At 48.9% G+C, this 27,662-nt stretch overlaps 2 protein-coding genes across 6 annotated transcripts; both read left to right on the forward strand.

Moving 5' to 3' along the window:
* Positions 1–300: 300 nt before the first annotated feature.
* BLVRB (biliverdin reductase B) lies at positions 301–21,101 on the forward strand. The gene is made up of 5 exons (XM_049901395.1): positions 301–498; positions 10,460–10,624; positions 10,761–10,850; positions 15,064–15,192; positions 20,831–21,101. Exons 1-5 carry the CDS (start codon positions 420–422, stop codon positions 20,986–20,988), a joined length of 621 nt encoding a protein of 206 aa, XP_049757352.1. The 5' UTR covers positions 301–419; the 3' UTR covers positions 20,989–21,101.
* A 2,340-nt stretch (positions 21,102–23,441) lies between these two features.
* Positions 23,442–27,535, forward strand: SERTAD3 (SERTA domain containing 3). Of its 5 annotated transcripts, none has more exons than XM_049901676.1 (3): positions 23,442–23,630; positions 25,834–26,102; positions 26,311–27,534. In XM_049901676.1, exon 3 carries the CDS (start codon positions 26,317–26,319, stop codon positions 26,908–26,910), a length of 594 nt encoding a protein of 197 aa, XP_049757633.1. In that variant the 5' UTR covers positions 23,442–23,630; positions 25,834–26,102; positions 26,311–26,316; the 3' UTR covers positions 26,911–27,534. The 5 variants fall into 5 exon arrangements, with proteins under 5 accessions (XP_049757633.1, XP_049757635.1, XP_049757632.1 ...); XM_049901678.1 differs by lacking the exon at positions 23,442–23,630 and adding an exon at positions 24,203–24,425 and having other exon boundaries at positions 25,834–25,939; positions 26,311–27,535; XM_049901675.1 differs by lacking the exon at positions 23,442–23,630 and adding an exon at positions 24,203–24,425.
* The last annotated feature ends 127 nt before the right edge of the window (positions 27,536–27,662 follow it).

The following is a 27,662-nucleotide window of genomic DNA, read 5'->3' on the forward strand; positions in this document are numbered from 1 at the left end:
CGCGCTCGCCCCGCCCCGCCCTCGGTGGCTAGAGAGGGAACGGGGAGGCACGCTGCGAATGGCTCTCCTAGTCCCGCCCACCCACCGCCTTCCTGGGGGAGGTGTGACCGTATCTGGCCCCGCCTCCCGATCTCGGTGGCGGGCGGAGCGGACCGTGCCGGGCATAAGCGATCAAGGTCTGAGTCCTGCCCCGCCCACCCGCGCTTTTCCTGTAGGAGGCGTGGCCTGTTTGGACACTCCCCCTTGCTGAGCACTGGGAGGAGGGACGAGGCGGGGCTGAGGCGGGGCTGAGGCGGGGCTCGCTGCAGCCGGCCACGCCCCCGGCTCGGGTTCGGGAAGGCCCCAGCGCACCGCCTCGCACCCAGTCGATTCCCGCGCGTCCTGCGACTCCGCCGCTCGCAGCCCCACGACCCCGCAGCATGGCCGTCAAGAAGATCGCGATCTTCGGCGCCACCGGCAGGACCGGGCTCACCACCCTCGCGCAGGCGGTGCAGGCAGGTATGCGCCAGGGCGGGCGGGGATGTCACGGGGTGCACCAGCAAAGCGTCAGGAAGGAGCGTCGCCGGGCCATGCCGAGGATGGTTGGGGCTGTCAGTGCCTCGGTTGTGTGAGGACCCGAGGAGCAAAGCAGGTGGCCACGAGGGCAGAAATGGGGAAGGCCACAACACCCGATTTCATGGGAGCCCAAAACATTAGGAATTGTCCATGGGAGCCTGGGGAACTCCAGGTGAGGGTTATGTGTAAATCCAGGGCTTTTATGCAATTTTGTTGCTGCTGCTGTTACTAATATTATTACCACACCCAGAGAGGGCTCAGTAAGCTAGGTATCCATTTGCCGCCCAGCACTGCACTCTCTTCACAAGTATCAAATCCTCAGAGCACCCATATGGCGTGGTTGTATTTAGGTGCCGTCCAGTGGGTTCTTTCTCATGGTGACCCTATGTGTTAGAGAGTAGAACTGCCCCATAGGGTTTTCTTGGCTATAATCTTTATGAAGCAGATTGCCAGGTCTTTCTTTTGCATTGCCACTGGGTGAGTTCTAACACCCAACCTTTTGTTTGAGCTCTTAACCTGAGTGCCACCAGGGCTTCTATTATTACCCCACTTGATGAGAAAACTGAGGCCCAGAGAGTGACTTGCTCAAAACAACAAAAACAACAAGCTGGTAAATGGCAGTGCTGGGATGTGCACTCAGCCTGAACTCTTAACCACCAAAAGTCCAAAGGCTTGGGCACTGGGGCTGGAAACTTAAAAGGCTGGGGCATGAGGGTTGTGAATACCTAATGGAAGGGGGTCACTGAGACATGAATGAAGGCTTGAGGGCACCAGGCCTGGGAAAGGCGGTGGGGGCTGCTGCAGGAAAGGGGGCAGAAAAGGGATAAGCCCCTGCCTCCCGCTGCCCAGACTTCACCAACCTCCAGTGAAACATGGGACTTCCAGATACAGGACCCCACCCCTGCTGCCCTCAGTGACTCAGAAGATAAAGATTATCTGGGTGCCCCAAAAGGGTGGAGGCAGCAAGGATCCCACTCCCTGGTGTCTCCCAGCCAAGCTCTCCTTTGGAGGGCCTGTACCTCAGCCTGAAAGCTCCCCACTAGGATCGCTGCTTTCCTCCCCTGGGTGGGAGGGGGGGGGTCTCCTGAGCATTTTGACTTGTAGGAAGAGGGGAAACAAATTTGCTGATAAGCATTTCTGGGGTAGAAGTGAGGAAAGTAGGAAAAGGGGGAAGTTGAGAGGTGCTGAGTCATCCTGGGACTTCTGAGTCCCTCCTTTCTACTACCCCCATCCTGAATGCCATTTGTCCACCTGCTGGTCACCACTGGAACTGCACCCTGGAAATTGGGCTCCAGGGCCTGGGGGAGCTCTGCCTTCTCTCTTTGGTCTTCACAGTGTCTCTTCACAGCTCTGAGCCTTGTTGAAAAAGAAAGCGCTTGACAGTGCTGAGGCTTCATCTACCTCAATGGTTCTCTAGGACCGAGAGCCCTGACAGGCCCAGGCTCTGGCACCAGACTGCTCACATTCAAACCCCTGCCCTGCCACTACCAGCTGTGTGGCCAAGTGCCTTGCCATCTGTGTACCTGGATTTCTGTAAAATGGGGATGAGATTAGTAGCACCTGCCCTGTGGCATTCTTGTGTTGGTTAAGTGAGATAAGACATGGAAGTGTTTAGGACAGTGCCCAGTAGATATCTAAAAAAACCAAACTTGCCGTCAAATCCAACTCATAGCAACCCTGTAGCACAGAGTAGAACTGCCCCATAATATTTTCAAGGAGCGGCTGGTGGATTCGAACCACCAACCTTTTGGTTAGCAGCCAAGCCCTTAACCACTGTGCCACAAGGGCTCCAGTGGGTACCTAGCGCTCCGTAAATACTCCTTGACTGAGTGAACGTAGACCAGACTTGCTTTGGTAAAAATTCTACCTTCTCTGTCTACTAGCTCTATGATCCTGGCCCAGTTACATAAAATTGCATCAGTTTCCCCATCCTTAAAAAGGGGGTAATATAATACCACAATACATACCTTGTAGGGTTGTGGCCATCTGGTGCTTTTTATAGTGATTTCTACATGTATCGAATTGGTCACAACAGTATCAGAACGTATTACATGTTAAATATTGGTTTTATGAAACTTTTGTGTCAAAAAAAATATATGTATATATGGGAGTGCCTGGGTGATAACTGTACGAACAGTTAACACTGTTGGCTGCTATCCAAAATGTTGGCAGTTTGAGTCCACCCAGAGGCTCCTCAGGTGATCTACCTCCAAAAAAATCCGCCATGAAAATCGTATGAAACGCACTTCAACTCTTAACACACATGGAATAGGTTAGCAGCTGAGCCCATTAACCGTTAGCCACCACCCAGGGACTCAGTTTACTAGGCATAATGTAACCAAAACCAAACCCATTGCCATTGACTCGATTCTGACTCATAGCGACCCTATAGGACAGAGCAGAACTATCCCATAGGGTTTCCAAGGAGTGGCTAGTGGATTTGAACTGCCGACCTTTTGGTTAGCAGCTGAGCTCTTAACCACTGCGCCACCAGGACTTCCAGGCATAATATACGTGGGTCTGTTTTAACCAGTACTGTGACAGGTGCTAGCCAGTGCCCACATTGGCTCCCTGAAAGCTCCTGTGTCCACAGGGCCCACCACCAGCACCAACGTGCCAGGACAGCACAAATTTTTTGTCATTCCTTTATAAAAGGTGGCCACATATGATGAGAATGCTAGGCACTGTGATCTTCATTTGAGAGATGAAGAAGCTGCAAAAATAAAAAACTTTTGTGCTTTAAAAAACAACTCCCAGAACAGCAGAGGAAACCCTGGTGGTGTAGTGGTTAAGTGCTATAGCTGCTAACCAAAAGGTCAGAAGTTCAGATTCACCAGATGCTCTTTGGAAACTCTGTGGGGCAGTTCTGTTCTGACCTTTAAGGTTGCTATGAGTTGGAATTGACTCAACAGCAATGGGGTTTTTAGAATGACAGAAAAAAAAATTGCAAATCATGTATTTGCTAAGGGACTTGTATCTAGAATCTGAGAAGATGTTTGGAAGAGGTTCCCCAGCCAGCAAGTAGCAGAGCCTGCATTTGAATCCAGGTCCATGGGGCCTTAAAACCTTGCTTTCCTGTTTATAAAACGGTCAGGGAGATACTAATTAATATGACAGTCCCTGACCCTGCAGTGTCCTTGGTTTACTCCAGGTCAGCATAATTAAGACTGTGACAGGAAACACAAGGACTGGGGGCCTAGAAGGAGAGACTAAAGGATGTTCCAAGCAGAGGGGACAGCATGTGCAAAGGCCAGGAGGCAGGAGACAGCATGGTGCATTTGAGGAACTGAATGAGGTGCAGGGAGTGAAGTGGGCAGTGGCTCTAGCAGAGACTGGAAAAGAGATGAGGCCAGATTCCAAGGAGGCTTGAAGGCTGTAGTGAGGAGCATGGGCTTAATTGCAGGGCACTGGGGGTCCTGGAAGGGATCTGAGCAGGAGGGCACTTAACAATTACCATGGAGCTGGCAAAATGGACACAAAAAGAGAGAGTGGAAAGAGGGAGTGGGCTGTCTCATTGCGGGGAGAGTAGTTGGGAGTTTGTAGCAAGGTGTATATAAGTTTTTATGTGAGAGACTGACTTGATTTATAAACTTTCACTTAAAGTACAATAAAAATTATTAAAAAAAAATTACCATGGAAAGCTCTGTCTGGCTGCTGTGTGGGAGATGGGTTGGAGGGGTCTAGACTGGGTGCTGGGAGTCAGGGCAGGGGCCCAGCAGGAGAGATAGGGCTGGAGCAGGGCCAGGGACAAAGTCACCAGATGATTAACAGACCTGCTAATGGAAACACCCATAGAGTGCCTATTCCTGTGCCAGGCACTACCCTAAACTTTGTGTTCATCACTTTTCTTTTTCTTTTTTTTCACATTTCTTAGAACAGCTTTATTGAGATATATAATTCACATACCATGTCTTAGTTATCTACTGCTGCTATAACAGAAATACCACAAGTGAATGGCTTCAACAAACAGAAATTTATTCTCTCACTGTCTAGAAGGCTAGAAGTTTGAACTCAGGGTGCCAGCTCCAGGAGAAGGCTTTCTCCCTCTGTTGGCTCTGGGGGAAGATCCTTGTCATCAATCTTCCCCTGGTTGAGGCGCTTCTCAGCATGGGGACCCCAGGCCCGAAGTATGTGCTGTGTTCCTGGTGCTTCTTTCCTGGTGGTATGAGGTCCCCATGTCTCTTTCTGCTCACTCCTCTTTTTTATATCTCAAAAGAGATTTAAGACACAGCCTAATCTCATAAATCGAGTCCTGGCTCATTAACATAATTGCCGAAAATCCCAGCTCATTAACATCATAGAGGTAGGATTTACAACACATAGGAAAATCACATCAGATGACAAAATGATGGACAATCACACAATACTGGGAATCATGGGCTAGCCAAGTTGACACACATTTTTGGGGGACACAATTCAATCCATATCACCATACAATTCCCCCATTTAAATTTCAAGGGTTTTTAATATCTTCAGAGTTGTACAATCCTCACCACAATCAATTTTAGAACTTTCTCATCACCCTAAGAAGAAATGCCTAGAAATCACCCTCATTTCTCCCTCAACCCCCAGCCCTAGGTAACCACTCTGTACTTTCTGTCTCTATGAATTTGCCTATTCTGGACATTTTATGTAAATGGATTATACAATACATGGCCTTTTGTATGCCTGGTTTCTTTCACTTAGCATAATGTTTTCAAGATTTATCCATGTTGTAGCATGTGTCAGTATCTCATTTTTATTGCTATATAATACTCCATTGTATCAATGTGCTAAATTTATCTATCTGTTCATCAGTTGATGGATGTTTGGATTGTTTCTACTTTCTGGCTATTATGAGTAATTCTGCTATGAAAATTTGTATACAAGTTTTTGTGTGGTATGTTATGGATTGAATTGTGTCCCCCAAAAATGTGTGCCAACCTGGTTAGGCCATGATTCCCAGTATTGTGTGACTGTCTACCATTTTGTCATCTGATGTGATTTTCCTATGTGTTGTAAATTCTACCTCTGTGATGTTAATAAGGTGGGATTAGAAACAGTTATGTTAATGAGGTAGGACTCAATCTACAAGATAAGGCTGTATCTTGAGTCAATCTCTTTTGAGATGTAAAAGAGAGAAATGAGCAGAGAGACAGGGACCTTGTACCATCAAGAAAGCGGCACTGCGAGCAGAGCGCATCCTTTGGACTCAGGGTTCCTGTGCTAAGAAGCTCCTAGACCCAGGGGAAGATCGATGACAAGGACCTTCCTTCAGAACCAACGGAAAGAGAAAGTTTTCCACTAGAGCTGGCACCCTGAATTTGGACTTCTAGCCTCCTAAACTGTGAGAGCTATGAGTCGGAATCGACTGGACGGCACTGGGTTTGGTTTTTTGGTTTTAAACTGTGAGAGAATAAATTTCTGTTCGTTAAAGCCATCCACTTGTGGTATTTCTGTTAGAGCAGCACTAAATAATTAAGACAAATGTTTTCATTTCTCTTTGGCACATACCTGGAAGTGGAATTACTGGATCGAATTGGTCCGACCAAACATGTCATAACTCTGTTTAACCTTTTGAGGAACTGTCAGACTGTTTTCTAAAGTAGCTGTACCATATGTCATTCCCATCAGCAGTGTATGAGGGTTCCAAGCTCTCTCCATCCTTGTCAACACTTTGTGTGTGTGAAAGGAGCCCTGGTGGTACAATGGTTAAGTGTTCAGCTACTAACCAGAAGGTCGGAGGTTCGAATCCATCGGCTGCTCTGCTAGAGATTTGGTCCCATAAAGATCACAGCCTAGGAAACCCTATGGGACAGTTCTGCTCTGCCACATGGGGTCGCTATAGAGTCAGGATCAACTCCACAGCAGGCAACAACATTGTGTGTGAAGTGGTATCTCATTGTGGTTTTGATTTGCATTTCCCTGATGGCTGAACATGCTAATCATCTTTTCGTGTGCTTTTTGGCTATTTGTATATCCTCTTGGGAGAAATGGCTATTCTGATCTCCTGTCAATTTTTTAACTGGGTGATTCGTCTGCATTGTTGAATTGTAGGAGTCCCTTATCAAATGTATGATTTGCAAAATTTTTCACCCATTCCAGGGGTTGTCTTTTAAAGGACAAAAGTTTTTAATTTTGATGATGCCCAGTTTACCTATTTCTTCTTTTGTTGCTTATGCTTTTGGTGTCCTAGCTAAGAAACCATTGCCTAATCTAAGGTCACAAAGACTTGTGCCTATGTTTTCTTATAGGAATTTTATAGTTTTATCATTTACATTTAGGTCCTTGATTCATTTTGAGTTAACTTTTGGATAGTTGTCTAGCTTTATTCTTTTACAGGTGGATATCCAATTGTCTCAGCATCATTTCTTGAAAAGACTATTCTTTCTCCCCACTGAATTGCCTTGGAATTCTTGTCAAAAATCAGTTGACTACCTATCTTAGTTATCTTGTACTTCCACAACAGGGATACTACAAGTGGATGGCTTTAACAAACAAAAATTTATTTCCTCACAGTTCAGGATGCTAGAAGTGAAATTCAGGGTGCCGGCTCTAGGGGAAGGCTTTCTCTCTCTGTGGGTCCTGAAGGAAGGACTTGTCTCTTTGAGCTTCTGCTCCTGGGCCATCTTCATGTGGTTTGGCATTTCTTTTCCCCCATCTCTGCTTACTTGCTTGCTTGTTTAATCTTCTTTATTTCTCAAAAGAGATTGACTCAAAAATACACCCTACACTAATCCTGCCTCATTAATATAACAAAGACCACCCTTCCCACATGGGATTATAATCACAGGCAGAAAGGTTAGGATTTACAACACATATTTTTGGGGGCCACAATTCAATTCATACCACTGTCTTAAACTTTTGGATATGTTATTGAAACCAACAACAACCCTAGAAGGTAGGTACTATTTTTATTCTCACTTTACCAGTGAAGGCCCTGAGGCTCAGAGAGGTTAAGTGACTTGTCCTGGGTCCCATAGTAGAGCTGGAATTCAAACCCAGGGTTGTTTTGAGAATTAAACAAGTTAATGTGTAAGGCACTTGAAAGCTGGCACATAGTAAGTGCTCTATAAATATTTTTTTATCATTATCATTATTTGAAAGTGTCCTGTCATTTTTTTAAAAATTCTTATCTGGTGAAAATATACACAACAAAACATACACTTATTTGTTTGGGAAATAGTTGATGGATGCTATTATTTTATTTTTTTTGAATAGACAAATTTTATTGCATCTTAAAAATATCACCCATAGGTCGTACGAATTATCAGGCCTCGTTTCTGTAGCTGGACAGCTCTTAGGTCATACCCATCAGCCTGTTGCATGGTTCCTTTTTCAGAGACATAGATACCATCCAAATATTTTCCAATGTCCTTGTTTTTAACTGTTGTGGCTTGCGGAATTAGCGCAGCTAAATTTGATACAAGTCGAAACGTGGTTTCCTTCAAGAATTAACTCGTCCTGCTGAGTTTGAGATACTGAACAAGCAACACCTGACCCTCATCTGAACCCTGTGGATGTATTTTTCACCCAAGAAATTTTGGATAGCAACAAGAGACTCCTCCTGAAAGATGACGCTGATGGGGAAGTGAGCATACGAAGAACTTATCTTGTAATGGAATCCAGTGTAACACCCTTGACTGCCGGTGACCACAGATGGTGCAGACTGTAGCCAGTGCCTTTCTATTTTCCCACCACTTGTCAACAGGAAACCTTTTTTTTCCAGGGAGGCTGAGTTCTACATGGATGTGATGGAAGTCCCTCCATGGGGTTCCTCTGGGGCCCTTCACATAATGGTACATCCCTTCAAAGTGATGTCGTCGTTTTCTGGAATGTTGACAGTCTGGTTGGGGAGAATGGTCTTTGCAAAAAGCACAATTTTATTGTTTTTCCTTTTCCTTTATCATTTGCAGAGTAATGAGCCAATCCTCCAATTGCTGGCACTGATGACCAATGAGGTTTTTTCTTTTTTTAGTATCATCATGAACTCACAGGTTTTTATATATTTGGTGTGTTTCCATTCATTGCCATCAGTATTCTTTTGGAAGCACGTATTGTCCCCGATTAGCCCTGTGGGGGCCACTTCAACATGGCCCTCCCATTCCTTAAGCTCTGCCTGACCTGCTGACATTACCAGGTGTTCTAGGCTCATCTCATCCTTTCTGTGTCCCAGCCTAGGAATCAGCCATTTCTCCAAGGAGCTCTGATTCTGGTTCATAGGAGAGGAAAATTATATTTATAGTATGATATAAATAATTTTATTTTTACATATCACCATTTACAGTATACCCAAACATTAACATCTTGGCCACTGTTTAAAACGAAGGAAGCAATATGTTAGCTGTCAACTTTAAAATGTCTGTCAGGCCCCTGTGGGGCGGGGGGAGGGCACAGAATTGTCCAAAATTATTTTGGGAGGGGACATACCAAGGGGATACTCAAAATCTTTAATGACTGGTAAGGTAGCATTGGGCCCTGTGGAGGTGAGGCCCAGGAACAGGGTCCTAGATGAATCCCAGCACTGGACAAACTTGGGGCAACTCATGGCCCGTCTGTACCTGCTTCTTCCAGGACCATGAACAGGTGATATATTAGTTTCCTAGGACCATGTAAGGAATTACCACAAATTGGAGCCCTGCTGGTACAATGGTTAAGAGCTACAGCTGCTAACCAAAAGGTTGGCAGTTTGAATCCACCAGCCACTCCTTGGAAACCCTATGGACAGTTCTCTTCTGTTCTATTCGGTCACTATGAGTCGGAATCAACTCGACGGCAATGGATCTGGTTTTTGTTTGTTTGGGTGGCTTTAGGAGCCCCGGTGGCCCAGTTGGTTAAGAGCTCCATCAGCTGCTAACTAAAAGATTGGCGATTCAAATCTACCAGCTGCTCCTTGGAAACCCTATAGGGCAGCTCTACTCTGTCGTATTTGGTCACTATGAGTCGGAATCAACTCGACGGCAGCGGCTCTCGTTTTTGTTTGTTTGTTTGGGTGGCTTTAGGAGCCCTGGCGGCCCAGTTGGTTAAGAGCTCCATCAGCTGCTAACTAAAAGATTGGCGATTCAGATCTACCAGCTGCTCCTTGGCAACCCTATAGGGCAACTCTACTCTGTCCTATTTGGTCACTATGAGTCAGAATCAACTAGACGGCAAAGGATTTGGTTTTGGTTTGGGTGAGTGTCTAAAACAACGGAACTTTATTCTCTCACAGTTTTGAAGGCTTGAAGTCTGAATTCGGGGTATCCACAGGGCCATGCTCTCTCGGAAACCTCTAGGGAAAGGCTCTTCCTTGTCTCTCGCAGCTCCTGGAAGCCCCAGGCAATCCTTGGCTTGTGGCAGTATCTCTCCAGTCTGTGCCTCTGTGTTCACATGACTGGTTTCCCTCTGTGTGTATCCCTGTGTCTTCACATGGCGTTCTCTTCTCCCTGTGTCTCTCTTCTCTTTTTATAAAGATAGTCCTACTGGACTAGGGCCCACCCCACTCCAGTATGACCTCATGATGACTAATTACAACTGCAAAGACCCTATTTCCAAATAAGGTCGCATTCGTAGGTACCGGGGGTTAGGACTTCCACATATTTTTTGGGGGGACACAATTAACCCATTACAGGGAGCATAGACCAGTACAGTGCCAAGTGTTAACCCTTTAGTTGCTGGAGGGTAGGGAAGTGTGTGGGGGCGGGGACACTCGGAGACCTCAGTGCAGACTGTTTACCAACCCACATGAAGGTGTGGGCGTATTTTAACAACCAGCTGAGTATCAACTGTCAGTATGGTAGTAAAATGTCTGAAGACCACTGCCTCAGAACAGGGGACCTGGGGGATGGGTTTGGGACTCAGGGCACCCCTGGGACCCAGCCCCTGGAGCTCCAGAGCACCAGTGCCCATGCCTACTGACCTACCTCTCTGCCCTCTTTGCCCACAGGTTATGAAGTGACGGTGCTGGTGCGGGACTCCTCCAGGCTGCCCGCGGAAGGGCCCCAGCCGGCCCACGTGATAGTGGGTGACGTTCGGAAGGCTGCTGATGTAGACAAGACCGTGGCTGGGCAGGATGCCATTGTCGTGCTGCTGGGCACTGGCAACGACCTCAGTACTGAGCCCCCCCTCTGCCCACGGCCTCCCCCTGCACCCCGGCCCCCAGCGCCACCCCCGCCCCCAGCCCCGCCCCTACCACCCCAGCCACCTCCACCGCCTGCAAGTGACAGCCACTCTCTGTCCTCTCTAAGGTCCCACCACAGTGATGTCCGAGGGCGCCCAGAACATTGTGGCGGCCATGAAGGCTCACGGCGTGGACAAAGTTGTGGCCTGCACCTCGGGTGGGTGGCAGGGGGTCATCGGGTGGTGCTAAGCTGGGGATGATTGGGTACTGCACAGGCCAGGTTTTGCAGCCCAGGGCCTCTGAAAGATGGCACTGAAGCCGTTCCAAGTTACTGTGCGTTTATCGAGCACCGACTGTGAGCTTGAACTTTGCTGGGGAAATAGTGGGGACCAAGACAGCCCTGGGCCCTGCACCCATGGGGCACACAAACAGGAGGGAGGTGATAAACAGACCCATCATTAGACAATGACAGCCCAGAGTGGTCAGGCTGGGACGGGGGAGGCACAGGCAGAGGGGTCAGGACCCAGGTGGGAAGCCCAAAGGACTGTGGGAGCACAGAGGAGGTGCTTGCGAAGCCCAGCCTGCAAGGAGGGCAGGGAGGGCATTCTAGAGGAAATGATAGAGCTATGAACACAACGGACCAGGTCTCTGCCCTCACAGGGCTCCCAATTTGTGGGGAGATGGACATTAAACAAATAGTTGCCCTGGGTAATCCTAAAGGAAAGCTACCGGGTGCAGTGCAGGAGCAGTTAACGCTAAAAAAACCCAATGCCATCCAGTCGATTCCAACTCATAGTGACCCCATAGGACAGAGTAGAACTGCCCCATAGGTTTTCCAAGGAGTGGCTGGCGGATTCAAACTACTGACCTTTTAGTTAGCAGCCAAGCTCTTAATCACTGTACCATCAGGGCTAAGAGCATTTATTGAGCGCCTACAGGAGTGCCTTACAGGTGAATGGCACTTAATCCTCACAAAACTTTCTGAGGGAGCTACTTGTAAAGTACTTAGAATCCTACACCAAAAAAAAAAACCAAACCCGGTGCTGTCGAGTTGATTCCAACTCATAGCAACCCTATAGGACAGAGTAGAACTACCCCATAGAGTTTCCAAGGAGCGCCTGGCAGATCTGAACTGCTGACCCTTTGGTTAGCAGCCGTAGCACTCAACCACTACACCACCAGGGTTTCCAGAATCCTACAGTAACAAAAAAAAAGACCACCGCCATGGAGTTGACTCCAACTCATAGTGACCCTATAGGACAGAGTAGAACTGCCACAGAGGGTTTCCAAGGCTGTAATCTTTATGCAAGCAGACTGCCACTTCTTTCTCCCTAGGAGCAGCTGGTGGGTTCTAACCTCCAATCTTTTCGGTTGGCAACAGAGTGCTTTTACCACCGCACCACCGGGGCTCCTCTCATCCTACAGTAAACCAAACAAAACCCATTGCCATCGAGTCGATTCCAACGCATAGTAAATACTAGATCTGGTAAAGACTAGATGTTGTCATTGTCTCCCTCACATAGCTAAGGGGCCCTGGTGGCACAGTGGTTAAGAGCTCTATCTGCTGCTAACCAAAAGGCTGGCAGTTCGAATCCATCAGCCATTCCTTGGAAATCATATGGGGCAGGTCCACTCTGTCCTATAGGGTCACTATGAGTCGAACTGACTCAATGGCAACGGGTTTGGTCTGATTTTTTGGTGTACAGGTAAGTGAACCAAGGCACTGGGAGGGCAATGTCTTCCCAGAGTTCACACAGCTTGAGCCCAGGTGGCTTCTCTCCACGGTCCACACCTCCAGTCTCTATGGTTTTCACACAAATGGCCTCCCTGAGAAGGGAGGTGCCATAGAGCGAGGGCTGTACGGTGATAGGGACAGTACTCAGGACAGGGGGTACAGGTGCAAAGGCCTGGAGGCCAGCCCTTAGCTGAGGGTGGGAAATAAAATAATTTACGCTTTCCCCATCCCAGCTTTGAAATGGTAAGGGTAATACTAAACCTGCAATTTTAGAATGCTCCACAATTAAATTTTCATATTTTTCTTCCACCTCTTGAAGACTGATTTGAGAGGTGAAGAGTGAACTTGATTTAACCTGCTTCCTTTTTCTCCAAAGTTTTCTGTGTAGCTTTTCTTTTTAATATTGAATTCTTACACATGCCAGGGTTTGCTTTTCCTTTTCTTTTTCACTTTTTTTTTTTTAACTTTTTATTTGGAAATGATTTCAAACTTACAGAAAAGTTGCAAAAACGCTTACATTCTTCCACTCAGATTCACTAAGTGTTAACATCTTACTGTATTTTCCTTATTCTGTCTCTCTCTGCCCCTCTTTCTCTGTGTGTGTATTTATGCACACATATAGAAACTTTTTTTCTGACTTATTTGAGGAACCTTCAAATGAGCGCAGCAGGTTTGCACTCATCTGCTAACCTGAAGGTGGATGATTTGAAGTCACCCAGCAGTACTGCTGAAGGAAGTCCTGTTGACCTTCTTCCGTAAAGATTACAGCCAAGAAAACACTATGGAGCAGCTCTGCTCTGTAACACATAGGGTCACCATGAGTCCGAATCAACTCAACAGCGATGGGTTTGGTTTCACGTGTCATGGCGTTTTACTTCAACGTGTGTTTCGTTAACATATTTATCTAATTTTTATTATAAAAACATTCAAACAGAAAAGTTGAAAAAAGAGTAAGCACTCATATTCCCTCCATCTTAACTGAGAACTTAATATTGTCCATAGTTGCTCTGTCTATGAACATAGACACACATACACAAATGTTTTGGGTTTTATTTTTCTAAACTATTTGAAATTAAGTTGCAGACCACTTTGCCCCTTTGGCATCTGCTAAGAAAAGAAAGGGAGCCCTGGTGACACAATGGTTAAGCACTTGGCTGCTAACTGAGAGGTCGGCAGGTTCAAACCCACCAGCCGCTCCTTGGGAGAAAGATGTGGCCAGCTGCTTCCATAAAGTTTACAGCCTTGGAAACCCTACGGGGCAGTTCTACTCTAATCTATAGGGTTCCTCAGAGTCAGAATCGACACCATGGCAGTGGGGTTCGTTTTTGGTTTTTTGTTTTTAATCTGAAGAAAAGAATTTTCAGAAGCATAGTATGATTATCACACCTGAGAAAATTAACCCTAATTCCCTCCTATCCTGTAATTATTACAGTATAATATTCCCTCCATATTCAAATTTCAAGGGGAAGGATTAGAAGGATCCTTTGTCACCTAAGGAGCTTGAATTTTATCTTGAGGGCCTGGGAGTGGTGGTTTTTTAAGGAGGTTCCTGAAAGGATTAGAAAGAAACCCAAGGCAAGGTGCAGACTGGGCCTGAGATGGCAAACTGCTGACAATGTGGAATTAGAAGGCAGGGAAGCAGGGCCCTGAGGCTCTTGCTGCGTGACCACGGGCCACCACTTCAGACTCTGAGCCTCAGTTTCCTCATCTGCAAACAGGGTATCCTGCTGGCTATTTCATGGGGTTAAGAATCAGTGAGACAATCATACCAACTCTGACTCACGGCGACCCCATGTCAGAGTAGAACTGTGCTCCACAGGGTTTTCAGTGGCTGATTTCTCAAGCTGATCACCAGGCCTTTCTTCCCAGGAGCCTCTGGGTGCACGCAAACTGCCAACCTCTCAGTTGGCAGCTGAGCATCTTAACATTTTGCACCACCTAGTTCTACTCTGACACATATGGGGTTGCCATGAGTTGGAGTCAACTTGATGGCAACCGGCTTGGGCTTTTTTGTTTTGTTTTATTAGAAGATGAGGTCTAGGGCACAAACAAGACAGGGCAAAGGGGATTTGGATATGCCAGAGAGTGTTTGTGATTTCAAATAGGATGGTCAGGGGAGGCCTTATTGAAAGATGACCTTTAAGCAAAGTTTGCAAGAAGGAGAGGGAGAGCACCCTGAGGCTGACAGAGAAGAGCCTGTGGTTCGAGGGGCGGGCCATCGCAGACCTACGAGACGGGAGCAGGGCTGGAGTGGAGCACGTGAAGGGATGGTGGGAGGTGATGTCAGAGACTGAGGGGGCTATGATGAGGGCTTTGCTTTCTCCTGAGTGAGATGGAGCCCAAGGAAGTGATGGAACTCAGGTGTTCACACGGTCCCTCTGGCTGCACGTGGGGGACAGGGAGACGTGGGACAAGGCTGCTGCATTAACAGTGAATGGGACCAGGTGGGGGTGAGAAGTGGTCAGATTCAGAGTTACTGTGCTTTGCTGACAGCTCACATGTGGGGTGGGAGAGTAAGAGGAGCCTGGCAAGACTCCCAGGTTTTTGCCCTGAGCCTTCGGGTGGCTATGGGGAGCCAGTGGCAGGTTTTGTCCTGGCCCAAAACAGGAAAAGCCAGCAGGCAGGTCTGGCTGGGAGGCTGTGGGCCTGGCCAGGCTGTCCTGAAGCCACAGTTGACCCTGCCCTGTGCCCCCAGCCTTTCTGCTATGGGACCCAGCCAAGGTGCCTCCACAACTGCAGGACGTGACCGATGACCACATTCGCATGCACAAGGTGTTGCAGGAGTCTGGCCTGAAGTATGTCGCTGTGATGCCGCCCCACATAGGTGAGTTGGACAGGGACCCGGAGGCCATGTCTCCACCAGCCTGCTCTCTCCCACCCTCAGAGGAGATCCACAAGGCCTTCCCTGGCCACCCTAAAACTGCAAACCTTCCCCCAACACTTCTATCCTCTTTCTCTGCTTTCTAACCTACTATTCAGTTGTCTCTGCTTAACAAACCACCCGACATTCAGAGATAGGAAACAACAACCATTATTATGATCAGCTCCCAGCACTAGGAACTGACTAGACTCTGCATGTGGTGGTCCATGTTTGAGACTTCTCTTGAAGTTGCAGTCAGATGGTAGCTGGAAACGGAGTCATCTTGAAGCCTTCCTCCTTGATGCGTCTGCTGGTTGGGCTTCCTCCCACAATGGCGGCTGGATTCTAAGGGCAAACATCCCCAGAGAGAGAGAGCCATGTGGAAGCTGCATGGTCTTCTATGACCTAGTATCAGAGGTTATTCAGCACTGTTTCCTCTGCGTTAAATGTATTAGAAGCAAGGTACTAGGGCTGGCCATATTGAAGGGGAGATAACTTATACTTGACCACATATACTAGACATTTTCTTTACTTATTTAGTATGTGCTTCCCTCACTAGAAGGTAAACTCTTTGAAAGCGGGGGTTTTTGTCTTGTTTTGATCACAGCTGTCTTCCCAGTGCCTAGAACAGAATCTGGCATGTACAGTGAAACCTGGGAGAGCCTGAAGTTAACGGAACTGCCTTGTTTTTCTGGGTCTCGCAAGTTTTCCGCCTTTGACAGAGTGCAGCCTTACCACGTTTTTATCACTCTCTATTTAGTGGAAAATATTTGAGTTTTCCTTCTCTGACAGGTTTCTGCCTTCTGAAGGTTTCAGTTTTCACGGGATTTACTGTAGTAGGTGCTGAATACATATTTGTTGACTGAACTAATGCCAGTGAACCACAGCTTGCCATGGTGTTTTTGAGAGAACCAATAAACTACACCTTTATACTTCCTCTCCCCTCACCCAAGGTCTGGAATCGTTAGTGAGAGACACCAAGAGTCAGACATAGAGATTCACTCATGCAACAAATGTTTCTTGCATGTGAACTGTGCATCTGGCCACCATTACAGTAAAACCTGCGAAAGCCAGAGCCTGCGTAAGGTGGAAACTTGTCAGAGAAGGAAAACGCAAATATTTTCCACTAAATGGAGAATGTGCTTGCTGAAAGTGAAGAGGACGTGAAGAACAGTAAAGAGGACTTGAAGCACTTACTGATGAGATCAAAGACCACAGCCTTCATATGGATTGCACCTCAACATAAAAATCCTCACAACTGGATCAATGAGCAACATCATGATAAATGGAGAAAAGATTGAAGTTGTCAAGGATTTCATTTTACTTGGATCCACAATCAACAGCCATGGAAGCAGCAGTCAGGAAATCAAAAGATGCATTGCATCGGGCAGATCTGCTGCAAAGGACCTCTTTAAAGTGTTGAAAAGCAAAGACGTCACCTTGAAGACTAAGGTGCGCCTGACCCAAGCCCTGGTATTTTCAATATGCATGTGAAAGCTGGACAATGAATAAGGAAGACGGAAGAAGAATTGACGCCTTTGAATTGTGGTGCTGGGGAAGAATATTGAATATACTACCATGGACTGCCAAAAGAACGAACAACCAGAATGCTCCTTAGAAGCAAGGATGGCGAGACTGCGTGTTATATACTTTGGACATGTTATAAGGAGGGATCAGTCCCTGGAGAAGGACATCATGCTTGGCAAAGTACAGGGTCAGTGGAAAAAAGGGAGACCCTCAACGAGGCAGATTGACACAGTGGCTGCAACAATGAGCTCAAGCATAACAACGATTGTAAGGATGGCGCAGGACCGGGCAGTGTTTCGTTCTGTTGCGCATAGGGTCGCTGAGTTGGAACCGACTAGACGGCACCTAACAACAACAGAGAGTGACAGAAAAGTGGTAAGGCTGCATCCTGTCAAACGTGGAAAACTTGTGAGACCTGGAAAAACAAGGCAGTCCTGTCGAGTTCCCGCTCTCACAGGTTTCATTGTGTAAGCACTGGTGATACGGTCCCTGCTCTCCTGAGGCTTACCTTTGGCAAATACTAGATATGTGGCATTAATGTTAGGTAGTGATAAGTCAAATGACGAAACAATAAAGTCTGGTAAAAGAAGTGAGACGGTGCTGTTTGTTAGAGGGAATAGCAGTGTAAAGGCCCTGAGTTGTTGCCTCTACATTTGCCTGCTTACTGGAAGAGCAATTCTGCTTAGCTCTCTGCCTTGTGGGGCCCCTGACAGGAGGAAGGCTGCACTTACGGGTTTGATTAAGGTTCAGTGTTTAGGTTCAATTTAGGGGCTGTGTTAGGACGCCATTTGGCCCAGAATCTTCAGTGCCGAATTGGTTGTAAAGCTGCATGGTGGGGAAGCTGTGTGGTCTTCAGTCTGGTGACCTCACCTCCCTGAGCCTCAGGTTCCTCATCTCTAAAGAGGGGGTCATTAATACTACTTGACCTCCCAGGTTCGAAATGAATATTCGGAGAGACTCATGCCTGAAAATGATTTAACATGCAGTAATTTTTTTAGGTTTTTGTGAAAAGTTTCAAAGCTCCAGAAAAATGGAAGGAATTAAAGGTTTATGAACATCTATTGTATTCATTTCCTAGGGTGGGTGTAACAAAATACCATGAGCTGGGTGGCTTATAAGAACAGAAATGTATTATCTCACAGTTCTGGTGGCTGGGAGTTGAAAATCCGGGTGTCCACCATATTGATTCCTTCAGAGGGCTCTGAGGGAGAATCTGTTTCACGCCTCTTTCCGAGCTTCTGGTTATGGCTAGTGATCCTTGACTTGTAGGAGCATCGCTGCAGTCTCTACGTGACCGTATTTTCTTGTCTGTCTGTGTCTCTGCTCTTTTTATAAAGACACCACTCATGCGATTAGGATCCACCCTACTCTGGCTTGACCATGTGTGCATTAGACTGATAACATCTTTGTCTGAGTTATCTAGTGCTACTGTCCTAGAATTACCACCAGTGGATGGCTTTAACAAACTGAAATTTATTCTCTCACAGTCTAGGAGGCTAAAAGTTTGAATTCAGGGCCAGCGACAGGGGAAGGCTTTTTCTCTCTGTCGGTTGTGGGGGATGGTCCCTGTCCTCAATCTTTCCCTGGTCTAGGAGCTTCACAGCACAGGGACACCTTATAAGATAAAAGGTGATGCAGGCCACACCCCAGGGAAAACTCCCCTTACATGAGGTCAGGGCTGTGACCCGAGTAAGGGTATTGCATCCCACCCTGATCCTCTTTAACATAACCTAACCAAATTGACACACATTTTGGGAGGATACAATACAATCCATAACAATCTTCAAAGACCGTATTTCCAAATACAGTCTTGTTCACAGGTACCAGGGCTTAGGATGTCAACGTTCAATCCATAGTACCCATAAACCCTTTGTGTAGGTTCATTTGTTAACACTTCGAGCTGCCACACTCTCTATACACACACACAAACGCATACGTACTGTTGTTGTTAGGTGCCGTTGAATCGGTTCCGACTAGTAGTGACCCTGTATACAACAGAACAAAGCAGGGCTGGGTCCTGCCCGTACTCAAAAAAAATTGCCATGCTTGAGCCCATCATTGCAGCCAGTGTGTCAGTCCATCTCATTGAGGGTCTTCCTCTCTTTCAATGACTGTCTGCTTTACTAAGCATAATGTCCCTCTCCAGGGACTGGTCCCTCCTGGTAACACATCCAAAGTACATGAGACAAAGTCTTGCCAGCCTCACTTCTAAGGAACCTTCTGGCTGTACTTCTTCCAAGACAGATTTGTTCATTCTTCTGGCAGTCCATGGTATATCCAATATCCGCCAACACCATAATTCAAAGGCATCAATTTTCTTCATTCATTGTGCAGCTTTCACATGCATATGAGGCAATTGAAAATACCAGGGTCAGGCAGACCTTAGTCCTCCAAATGACATCTTTGTTTTTTAGCACTTTAAAGAGGTCATTTGCAGCAGATTTGTCCAGTGCAATACATTTTTTGATATCTTGACTGCTGCTTGCATGGGTGTTGGTTGTGGATTCAGGTAAAATTAAACATATGTATGTATTTTTTTTTTCTGCACAGTGTAAGTTGTGGACATCAACCCACTGTACTCAACAGGCAAGAAGAAAGATATTGATGTTAATTCTGTCATATCATTTAGCATCAGTGGCTAAAGCTCTCAGCTGCTAACCGAGAGATCAGCGGTTTGAACCCACCAGCCACTCTGTAGGAGAAAGATGTGCCAGTCTGCTTACAGCCTTGGAAACCCTATGGGGCAGTTCTGCTCTGTCCTCTAGGGTCACTGTGTGTTGGAATTGACTCAACAGCAATGGACTGGGCCATATTCAGATTCCCCCCAATTTTCAAAGTATCTTTTCAACCTCCTCTCCCCCCAAATGAGAACGCAATCAAAGATCACGTATGATGTTTAGTTGCCCCATCACCTTAAATCTAGAACAGCCCCCCCGCCCCACCTTTTGTTTTTAATGCCTCTCACGACATTGGCCAGGCCAGGCGTCCTTTCAGATGCCCCTCGTTCTGGATTTTTCTTGTTTTCTCACAGTTAGACTCAGATTGAACATTTTCGGCAGGACTAATACATGGGTGAGGTTGTGTGTCTTACTGCACGTTATTCCAGGTTGTCTGTCAATGGGTGATGCTGAATTTGATCCCTACATGAAGTTGGTCACTGTCAGATCTTCTGGATGTAAAGGGACACTTTTCCAGTAATTTTTAATTATCATAACGTAGTCACTAAATGCCCTTTCAACAATAAGCCAAGCCTGTTCCACTATCCCCAGAGTTTAAGAAAGACCTAGTGATACTCCCAGGCTCCAGAAATATCAACACCTTGTCCCCAAGGTCAGAAAAATGTGTCTGCTTCCACTGCCTATAACATGCAGATCCATGCCTGGGACATATCACTCAGGGCTCTTAGAAAGGTCCAGAGGGCAGAAAGCATCATCATGCTTAGAGCAGATCTGGGTTCAAATCTAGCCTTTGCCACTTATCACCTTTGCCGTTCCAAGACTCAATTTGCCTGTCCGTAAAATGGGGTTGATAATAGTTTCTAGCCTGTTCTTTGCTTTATTTCTCTTCACCCACCGTTTTGTCTATCTTTTTTAGCTTATTAGTTGCCTTTCCCTAGTGAATGTCTGCTTCCTGAGAGCAAGGTTGCTTGTCTCTGTTGTCCTTTCCTGTGTGCCCAGCACCTGCACATAGTGGGTAATCAATAAGGGTTTGTCGAATGAGCGAAGTAAAGAACTTATACAAGCACCCTGCACATGGGAAGGGTTTCACATATTGTAGGATGTTATAGCAATTGGGCACGCGGTGGAGCCCAGGTAGCACAGTGGTTAAGAGCATTGGTGCTAACCAAAAGGTTAGCGGTTCAAATCCACCACCTGCTCCTTGGAAACCCTGTGGGGCAGTTCTACTCTGTCCTATAAGGTCATTATGAGTTGGAATCAACTCGACAGCAAAGGGTTTGGTTTGGTTTCGGGGATGGGGGGGTATGCAGTAGGTACCCTGGGAAGGTCATGAGGGTAATCATGTATTGGGGAAAGGACAATTTGCTTCACCTGGCCCCTCTGTCTTTGCCTCACAGGGGACCAGCCGCTGACAGGGGCCTACTCAGTGACCCTGGATGGACGAGGGCCCTCTAGGGTCATTTCCAAACATGACCTGGGCCACTTCATGCTGCACTGTCTCACCACCAACAAGTACGACGGGCACAGCACCTACCCCTCCCACCAGTACGACTAGGGCTCTGGCCCTGCCCAGGAGGATGGCATTCTGGGGAATGGGGAACAAAGGAAGGACAGCCCAGGAGTCAGGGAATAATAAATCTTGAGCCAAGGGCTTCAAATTATTCTAGAGGACCGGACTCTGTGTTAAATTTTCTGGGTGTTGATTCATTCGCTCAGCAAGTTTATTGAGTCCCTGTTCTGTGTCTGAATTCCTGGATGGCTCAAACGTAAAGTGCTCAGCTACTAACTGAAAAGTTGGTGGTTCAAGTCTACCCAGGGGCACCTCGGAAGAAAGGCCTAGCAATCTACATGAAAAATCAGCCATTGAAAAGTCTGTGAAGCACAGTTCTATTCTGACACATATGGAATGGCTGTGAGTTGGAATTGATACTGCAGCAACTGATTTGGTTTTTTTTTTTTTTTTTTTTTTGGTTTTGTCTGGTGGTGACCGAGGTAGCTGTGAGCCCCTTCATGGCCCTCACAGTCCAGTGGAGGAGACAACCCTGCTGATCCAGAGTGACCAGGGCGCTAATGGGGGAAGTACAGTGGGCTGGGAGAGCACAGAGGGGTTCCCTGACCTAGCTTGAGGAGCTTTTTGCTTTCTGGAAGAGGGGATGTCTGAGCTGAAGCCTAAAGGTTTGGTAATAACTAGCTCAGGGAAGGTTTTAGGTCATTCCAGGCAGAAGGAACAATAGGAGCAAAGACCAGGTCAGAAAACACGGGGTTCCTTTGAAGGACTAAAATCTGTGCCCTACAGTAAATACAAGAAGCCCTTGCTGGAGGTGCAGTGATTAAGCCCTCGGCTGCTAACAGAAAGGTCCGCAGTTCGAACCCACCAGCCGCCATGCAGAAAGATGTGGCAGCCCGCTTCCGTAAAGATTTACAGCCTTGGAAACCCTATGGCACAGGGCAGTTCTACTCTGTCCTATTGGTTGGCTGTGAATCGGATCGACTGGACGGCAACGGGTTTACAGTTAACACTCCGCGCTGAGGTGGGGAGTGATCAGCTCCATGGAGGCTTAATTGTGCAGACCTTGTAAAAAACTGAGCTTTAATCAGAGGTTTTAGGCATGGAGCGGGGTGAGGCAGAGGAGGGAGATAGGGTGGGCCGGGGGGGAAGGGGGAGGCAGTCACGGTTAGTGTTTTAGAAAGCTTCCTCTGGTTAGTACTGCGTGGAGGTGGATTAGAAGGGGCAAGACTGGAGGCTGGGAGCCCAGGGGGAGGATGGGGCTGGAGCTAGGTAGGGGCTGAGGGGAGGGGAGGAGAGGACGGCTGGGAGGAACCTGAGTGGACAGGCTGTGGGGGAGGGGAAGGAGGCATCTAGGAAGAAGCCCACAGCTGCAACCTGAAGACGGGCTTACAGTGGGGGCACCCTGGAGGAAGGATAGGTTTGGGAGGAGGAAGGGAAAAAGTTGTCCCCTTCCCATGTTCCTCCCTGGAATCTATTGTCCCCTGACTTTGTTCCCGGGGGACACTTCCTAGACCTGGCTGAGTCACCCCTCTCTCCCTACCTCCGACCTCCTGCCCTCCCCCACGCCCCCTGAAAATCCATTCCAGTCCTATACTGCTTATGCAAACAGCAGGTTGGCTGGGATGACAAATTCCAACCGGTGAAAACTGGTCTGAGGAGCCTTAAACCTGCCCTCCCAGGAGTGGACTGGAGAAAACTATCCCCTCCCCCTCCCCCGTGCAGGGAAGCCCTGCCGTGAGGGTGAGGCCTCGCTGGGTCAGTCTTTCCGAGCTCCAGCAGTTTTATCTCTGCCCGCTGTCTATTCTTTCTGTCACAGTGCCTGAGCATTTCACAAACTTTTTCACTGTGTTCAGCCCTGTGCTGGGTGATGCTAGGGACCAGGCCTTGACTGGGATAACCCTGGTTCTTATCCTCAGGGGACGCACAGACTGTGACAGCTCCGAGGAGTCAGCGTTGGGACTGGGGAGGCCTGGGCAGAGGGGTCCGGACCAGGCCGGGGGGAGGCGCCGGCAGATGGTCGGGCTGGGTCGGGGGAGACACGGGCAGAGGGGTCCGGGGGGGTGGGGGAGGCACGGGCAGCGCGGTGCGGGGAGGGGGGGACGAGGGAGGCCAGGAAGCCGTGGGACAGGCCCAACCCAATCTGGGGTGTCAAGGAGGGCTTCCGAGAGGAGGGAACCTTTGAGATGAGTAAAGACAGTCTGGGAATTGAGGGTACATTTTTAGAACGAGGAGAAGCCCTGGTGGCACGGTGGTTAAGCACTCCGCTGCTAACCGAAAGTTCTGGCAGTGCGAACCCCACCAGCTGCACCGCTGGAGAAAGATGTGGCGATTTGCTCCTGTAAAGATTTACAGCCTAAGAAGCCCTATGGGGGCAGTTCTACTCTGCCCTATAGAGTCGCTGTGAGTCGGAATCCACTCGACGACGGCGGCACAGGGGTCTCAGAATGAGGAAACCAGTTGAAAGACCCAGAGGTCTTTCATCCTGGTTTTTGAGGACTTGCTGTGTAACTGGCATTGTTGTAGGCGCCGGGGATAAGACAGGGAAGAAAACAGACAAAATTCTTGTCTTCGCGGTGGGGGAGGGCGTTTAAGGCCACTTTAGAAAAACGGGACATGAATCACTGTGGCAGGATCGTAGCGTGCGAAGAGTGTACCTCGGGACAGACCGCAAAGGGATTGTGGCAAAGGTAGAGTTTGGACTTTACCCCAGGGCAGTAGGGAGCCATAAACGAGTGTTCAGCAGCGAAGGCACCATTCTGAGAGTAAGGATGGGGGAGCAGGGGGATGCAGGAGGGAGATCAGAGGGCGTTGCGAGAAGTCCCAAAGATTGAGGGGGCCATCCGGTAAAGTGGGGGCGGCTAGAGAGTAAGGGCAACGAGGGGGCGGGGCTTCCGTCGCCCAGGCAACACAGGCCGCGCCAGCTTATTGGCTACCCTTCCGCCGCGTCATCTTCCTTGCTTCCCGTAGTCAGCCCTCGGAACCCCGGAGGCGAGGCCTCAGCGATTTTCTCGGCCCCGCCCTACTGGGAAGCGGGGTCGGGGTGTGCCAGCGGGTCTTCCTCCACCCCAGGGTCCAGGCGTGGCATAAGGGGATTTCAGAGAGCAGTGCTGACAACCTCGGAGCTAGGAAAGCAAAAGTCATAGAAAGTGGTTTTAATGCCCCTGCCGTCTTCCACCGTGGAGGCGTAGCCCCGCCCCTGGCAAGTCGGAATCCTTTAAAAGGCGCGGAGCACTGGGGCAGGGGAGGGCGGGCCGGGCGTCTCCTGGCTACGGGCCTGTGGCTCCGCCCAGCCAATCGGTGCCCCGCGGCGCGCAGGGCTCCAGCCAATCGCGGCCCGCGGCTCGGCTCCGGGGCGGAGCTGGGAGGGCCTGAGGCCAGACTGCGAGGCCCCGGGACGGTGAGCGAGGCCCCAGCCCAGCACCGGTGGGTCCAAGCGCGGCAGAGGTTCTGCGAGCTTGTCGCTGAGCCGCCAGGCAGTTGAGGTGAGGGACTGGCTGCCCGGCTTGGGATCTGCCTTGGTTCCGGGGAGGTGGCAGCGCATCCCGGGAATTGTGGTGGCGGGGAGTGGGAAGCACAGGCTAAGGGTGGCTGATGAGGTTTGGGAGGTGTGGGAATAGCGGACTGAGTTCGAGATCGGGGATGGGAGGCGAAGTTGTTCGGGCGGGATCTTCAAATGGAGGGAGTTTGAATCTGGGACACAGGGTGTTTGGAGCAGCGAGAAAACCAAGGGAAGGAACTTTGTGGCCAAGGCATCTGGAGATTAGGCCAGTTTGGATCTCCCGGACGGGTTGAATTCGGGGTCCCCATGTTCTGAAAAAGGTGCGAGGAGTTTGGGGCTGGGGATTTAGAGCTGGGATCGCGGGCATTTGGAGAAGAGAGAGTCTTAGTCTCCCAGACGCAGTGGCCGGGAGAGTGCTGCGGGAGAGTTCCATGTTCGGGTCTCGGAGCCGGAGGGGGAGTTTGGAGGTGAAGTCCAGGGGCGCCTGAAAACCGGGGCAAAAGTTGAGGGGAGAGTCTCCAGATCGGAATACCTAGTCTCCCGAAGGATCGGACAGCATTTGTAGTCTTCGAGATACGTGTTGGGTCCTGGATCTCTCAGTCCCAGGGCAATTTTGGGAAACAATCCGGACCTTCTGGGATCGGAGAGACCGGGAGAAAGCAGTCTGGAGAGCTGGAGGCAGGGGTGGGGGAGGGGTATTCTGGGCGTGGAGCTCAGACCCGCCGCCCGGGAGGCAGTGGAGGGCGGGGCAGCTGGACGTCCGGGTTCCCTTCCCCCACCCACCCGGCGCCCTGTGCGCATGCCCTGAGGGAGGGTGGGGGGAGTTTCCTTCTTGTGGCCCGCCGAGCCCTCTGGGGATTGTAGTGTACGCTCAGCGTTGGTTCTTCTGTTGGCCGCTGTAGACCCACATTTCCCAGAAGCCCATGGTCCAGACAGGGGCGTGTCTGGAGGCTTTATAGCGATCCAGTGAGGGGGCGGGGCCTGTGGAGACCCAAGTTCTGGTTGGGTGTATCTTAAGGGGGCGGGGCTTGGCGTAGTTTAGTTCTAGCAAGTTTTCCAATGGGGTGCACTTTGAGGGAAGCAGAAGGTGAAGCATAGGGGATGAGGGAGGCCTCTTTTCTGTTTTTGGGAGCGCTCCCAGTCAGTTAAGGAAGAGGACACGGACAGAAATATCGTTCCTGTGCAAAAAGCGTCTTGGGGCTCCAGGTTGCTCAAGTATAGTAGACACTCTTAAACTATTGAATGAATAAATGGCAATTACTATTGAATGAATAAATGGCAATTAACTCTGATCATTAAGCCCCCCCTGTGTGGTAGGCCCTGTGCATATTACACTTGTGATCTCCTTGACAATGTGGTGAGAAGTATTCTTTACAACCCCCATTTTACAGATGAGGAAACTGAGTCCCAAAAGGGTGATGTCATGTCACTTCCATCACACAGCCGAGCAGTGTCAAAGACAGAATTCAAACCCAGGATTCTCTACTTCCTGTCCAGGTCTCTGTACTCCACACCTGTCTTGTGTGTGACATGTTTGAAGAAATAAATATCATGGAAAGACCAGTTTTAAGACTCAAAGAGACTTGAGTTAGGATCCTCATTTTGCAGATGGAAACAAGTCTCAGGGAGGTAAATTCACTATTCGAGGCCACACAGGCAAGTAAGTAGGATTCAATCCCAGCTATATTTAAGTCCAGATCTTGTTTTCTTAACCATTTACTTTTCTCCCTATCCCTGTGGGATTCATTTTATAGATGAGGAAACTTATCTGAGGTTCAGATAATTAAAATCATCAATAACCATACAGGCAAGAAAGTGGGATTTGAACTAGCCCTGCTGTGTCTGACTTGCCCCTCTCCTTTCCACAGGGCATCATGGTGGGAGGCTTGAAGAGGAAACACTCGGATTTAGAGGAGGAAGAGGAGGAGAAGTGGGGCTGGGGCCCAGCAGGCCCAAGGAGCTATCAGCAAGCCCTGCTCCGCATCTCCCTAGACAAGGTCCAGCACAGCCTGGGCCCCCGTGCGCCCTGCCTCCGGAGGCATGTCCTCATACACAACACTCTGCAGCAGCTCCAGGCTGCTCTTCGCCTAGCTCCTGCACCTGCCCTGCCCCCAGAGCCCCTCTTCCTGGGTGAGGAGGACTTCTCCCTGTCGGCCACCATTGGCTCTATCCTCAGGGAACTGGAGACCTCCATGGACGAAGCCGAGAACCCTCCAAACCCAGTAGCTCCCCCGGGCCCCCAAGATGAAGCACTGCCCCAGCCTGATCCAGTCTTCCTAGAATCCCTGAGTTCCCGGTACCTGGGTGACTCTGGCCTGGATGACTTCTTTCTGGACATTGACACATCGGCAGTCGAGAAGGAGCCTGTCCTAGCCCCTCCGGAGCCCTCTCACAACCTCTTCTGTGCCCCGGGGTCTTGGGAATGGAATGAACTGGATCACATCATGGAGATTATTCTTGGGTCCTAAAACTTTGGGTGGGGGGCTCCTTTCTCATCTCAGCCTCGGTTGACTGGATCCCTGGATGCGACTCTATGTGTTTGTTTTGGTGAGGGGGTGCCTCTAAGCAGTGACCCTCCCACTTTCCCATTTCAGGATTCCACAGATCATCTTGCATGTGTGTGTGTGTCAGGTTAGTTACCCCAGCCTTCTGTGAAGGTGGATCTTTCTGAATTAATTTATCTGTTCTAAATGCCTTAACGAGACTCTATTTCAGGGAGTCTGATTTCCCTCGTCCACATTTTTCCTGCCTTTCCGTCCCCTTGTGACCACTGGGGCCTCAGGGAAGATAAAGCTGGGCCTGTCACAGGATGACTTGGACGTGCCACCTGATTGCTATGGAAACCCAGGCTCTGCCTCTTGCACCTCCAGCCAGGGAGTGGGAGGGGCTGGTCTCCTTCCTGCTGGCTGAACCTCACTTCCTTGGCAGGACCCCAGTCCCAGCAGCCTCCTGATTCATAAAACCAGGCCGGACCACGTGCAATAGGGTGGAAACCAAACTGCTCCATGCCACGTTATTTAAAAGAAAGGCAGGTTTTGTGGTGGCTTTTTTCTTGTTGTTTGTAATGATTTTTTTTTTTTTTTTTAATAAAAGTTTTCTTGGAAGTGGTGGCACTGTCTAAAGTTTGTCAATCTCGCTGAGCTAATGGGAGGGACCTGGTAAGTTTTCTGGACACCTGCACCCTTCCCTGCCAAGCTGGGATGCGTACATTTTACATAAT

Source organism: Elephas maximus, chromosome 11 (assembly GCF_024166365.1).
Source record: "Elephas maximus indicus isolate mEleMax1 chromosome 11, mEleMax1 primary haplotype, whole genome shotgun sequence".
In the NCBI taxonomy this organism is placed as follows: Eukaryota; Metazoa; Chordata; class Mammalia; order Proboscidea; family Elephantidae; genus Elephas; species Elephas maximus.

Bases quoted from the DNA above. Each gene is read 5' to 3' on its own strand.
- BLVRB (XM_049901395.1), top strand. From the start codon at position 420: ATGGCCGTCAAGAAGATCGCGATCTTCGGCGCCACCGGCAGGACCGGG. The intron at 10,625-10,760 runs GTACTGAGCCCC...GTCCTCTCTAAG, and splicing joins GGGCACTGGCAACGACCTCA to GTCCCACCACAGTGATGTCC. The intron at 15,193-20,830 runs GTGAGTTGGACA...TTTGCCTCACAG, and splicing joins TGTGATGCCGCCCCACATAG to GGGACCAGCCGCTGACAGGG.
- SERTAD3 (XM_049901676.1), top strand. From the start codon at position 26,317: ATGGTGGGAGGCTTGAAGAGGAAACACTCGGATTTAGAGGAGGAAGAG.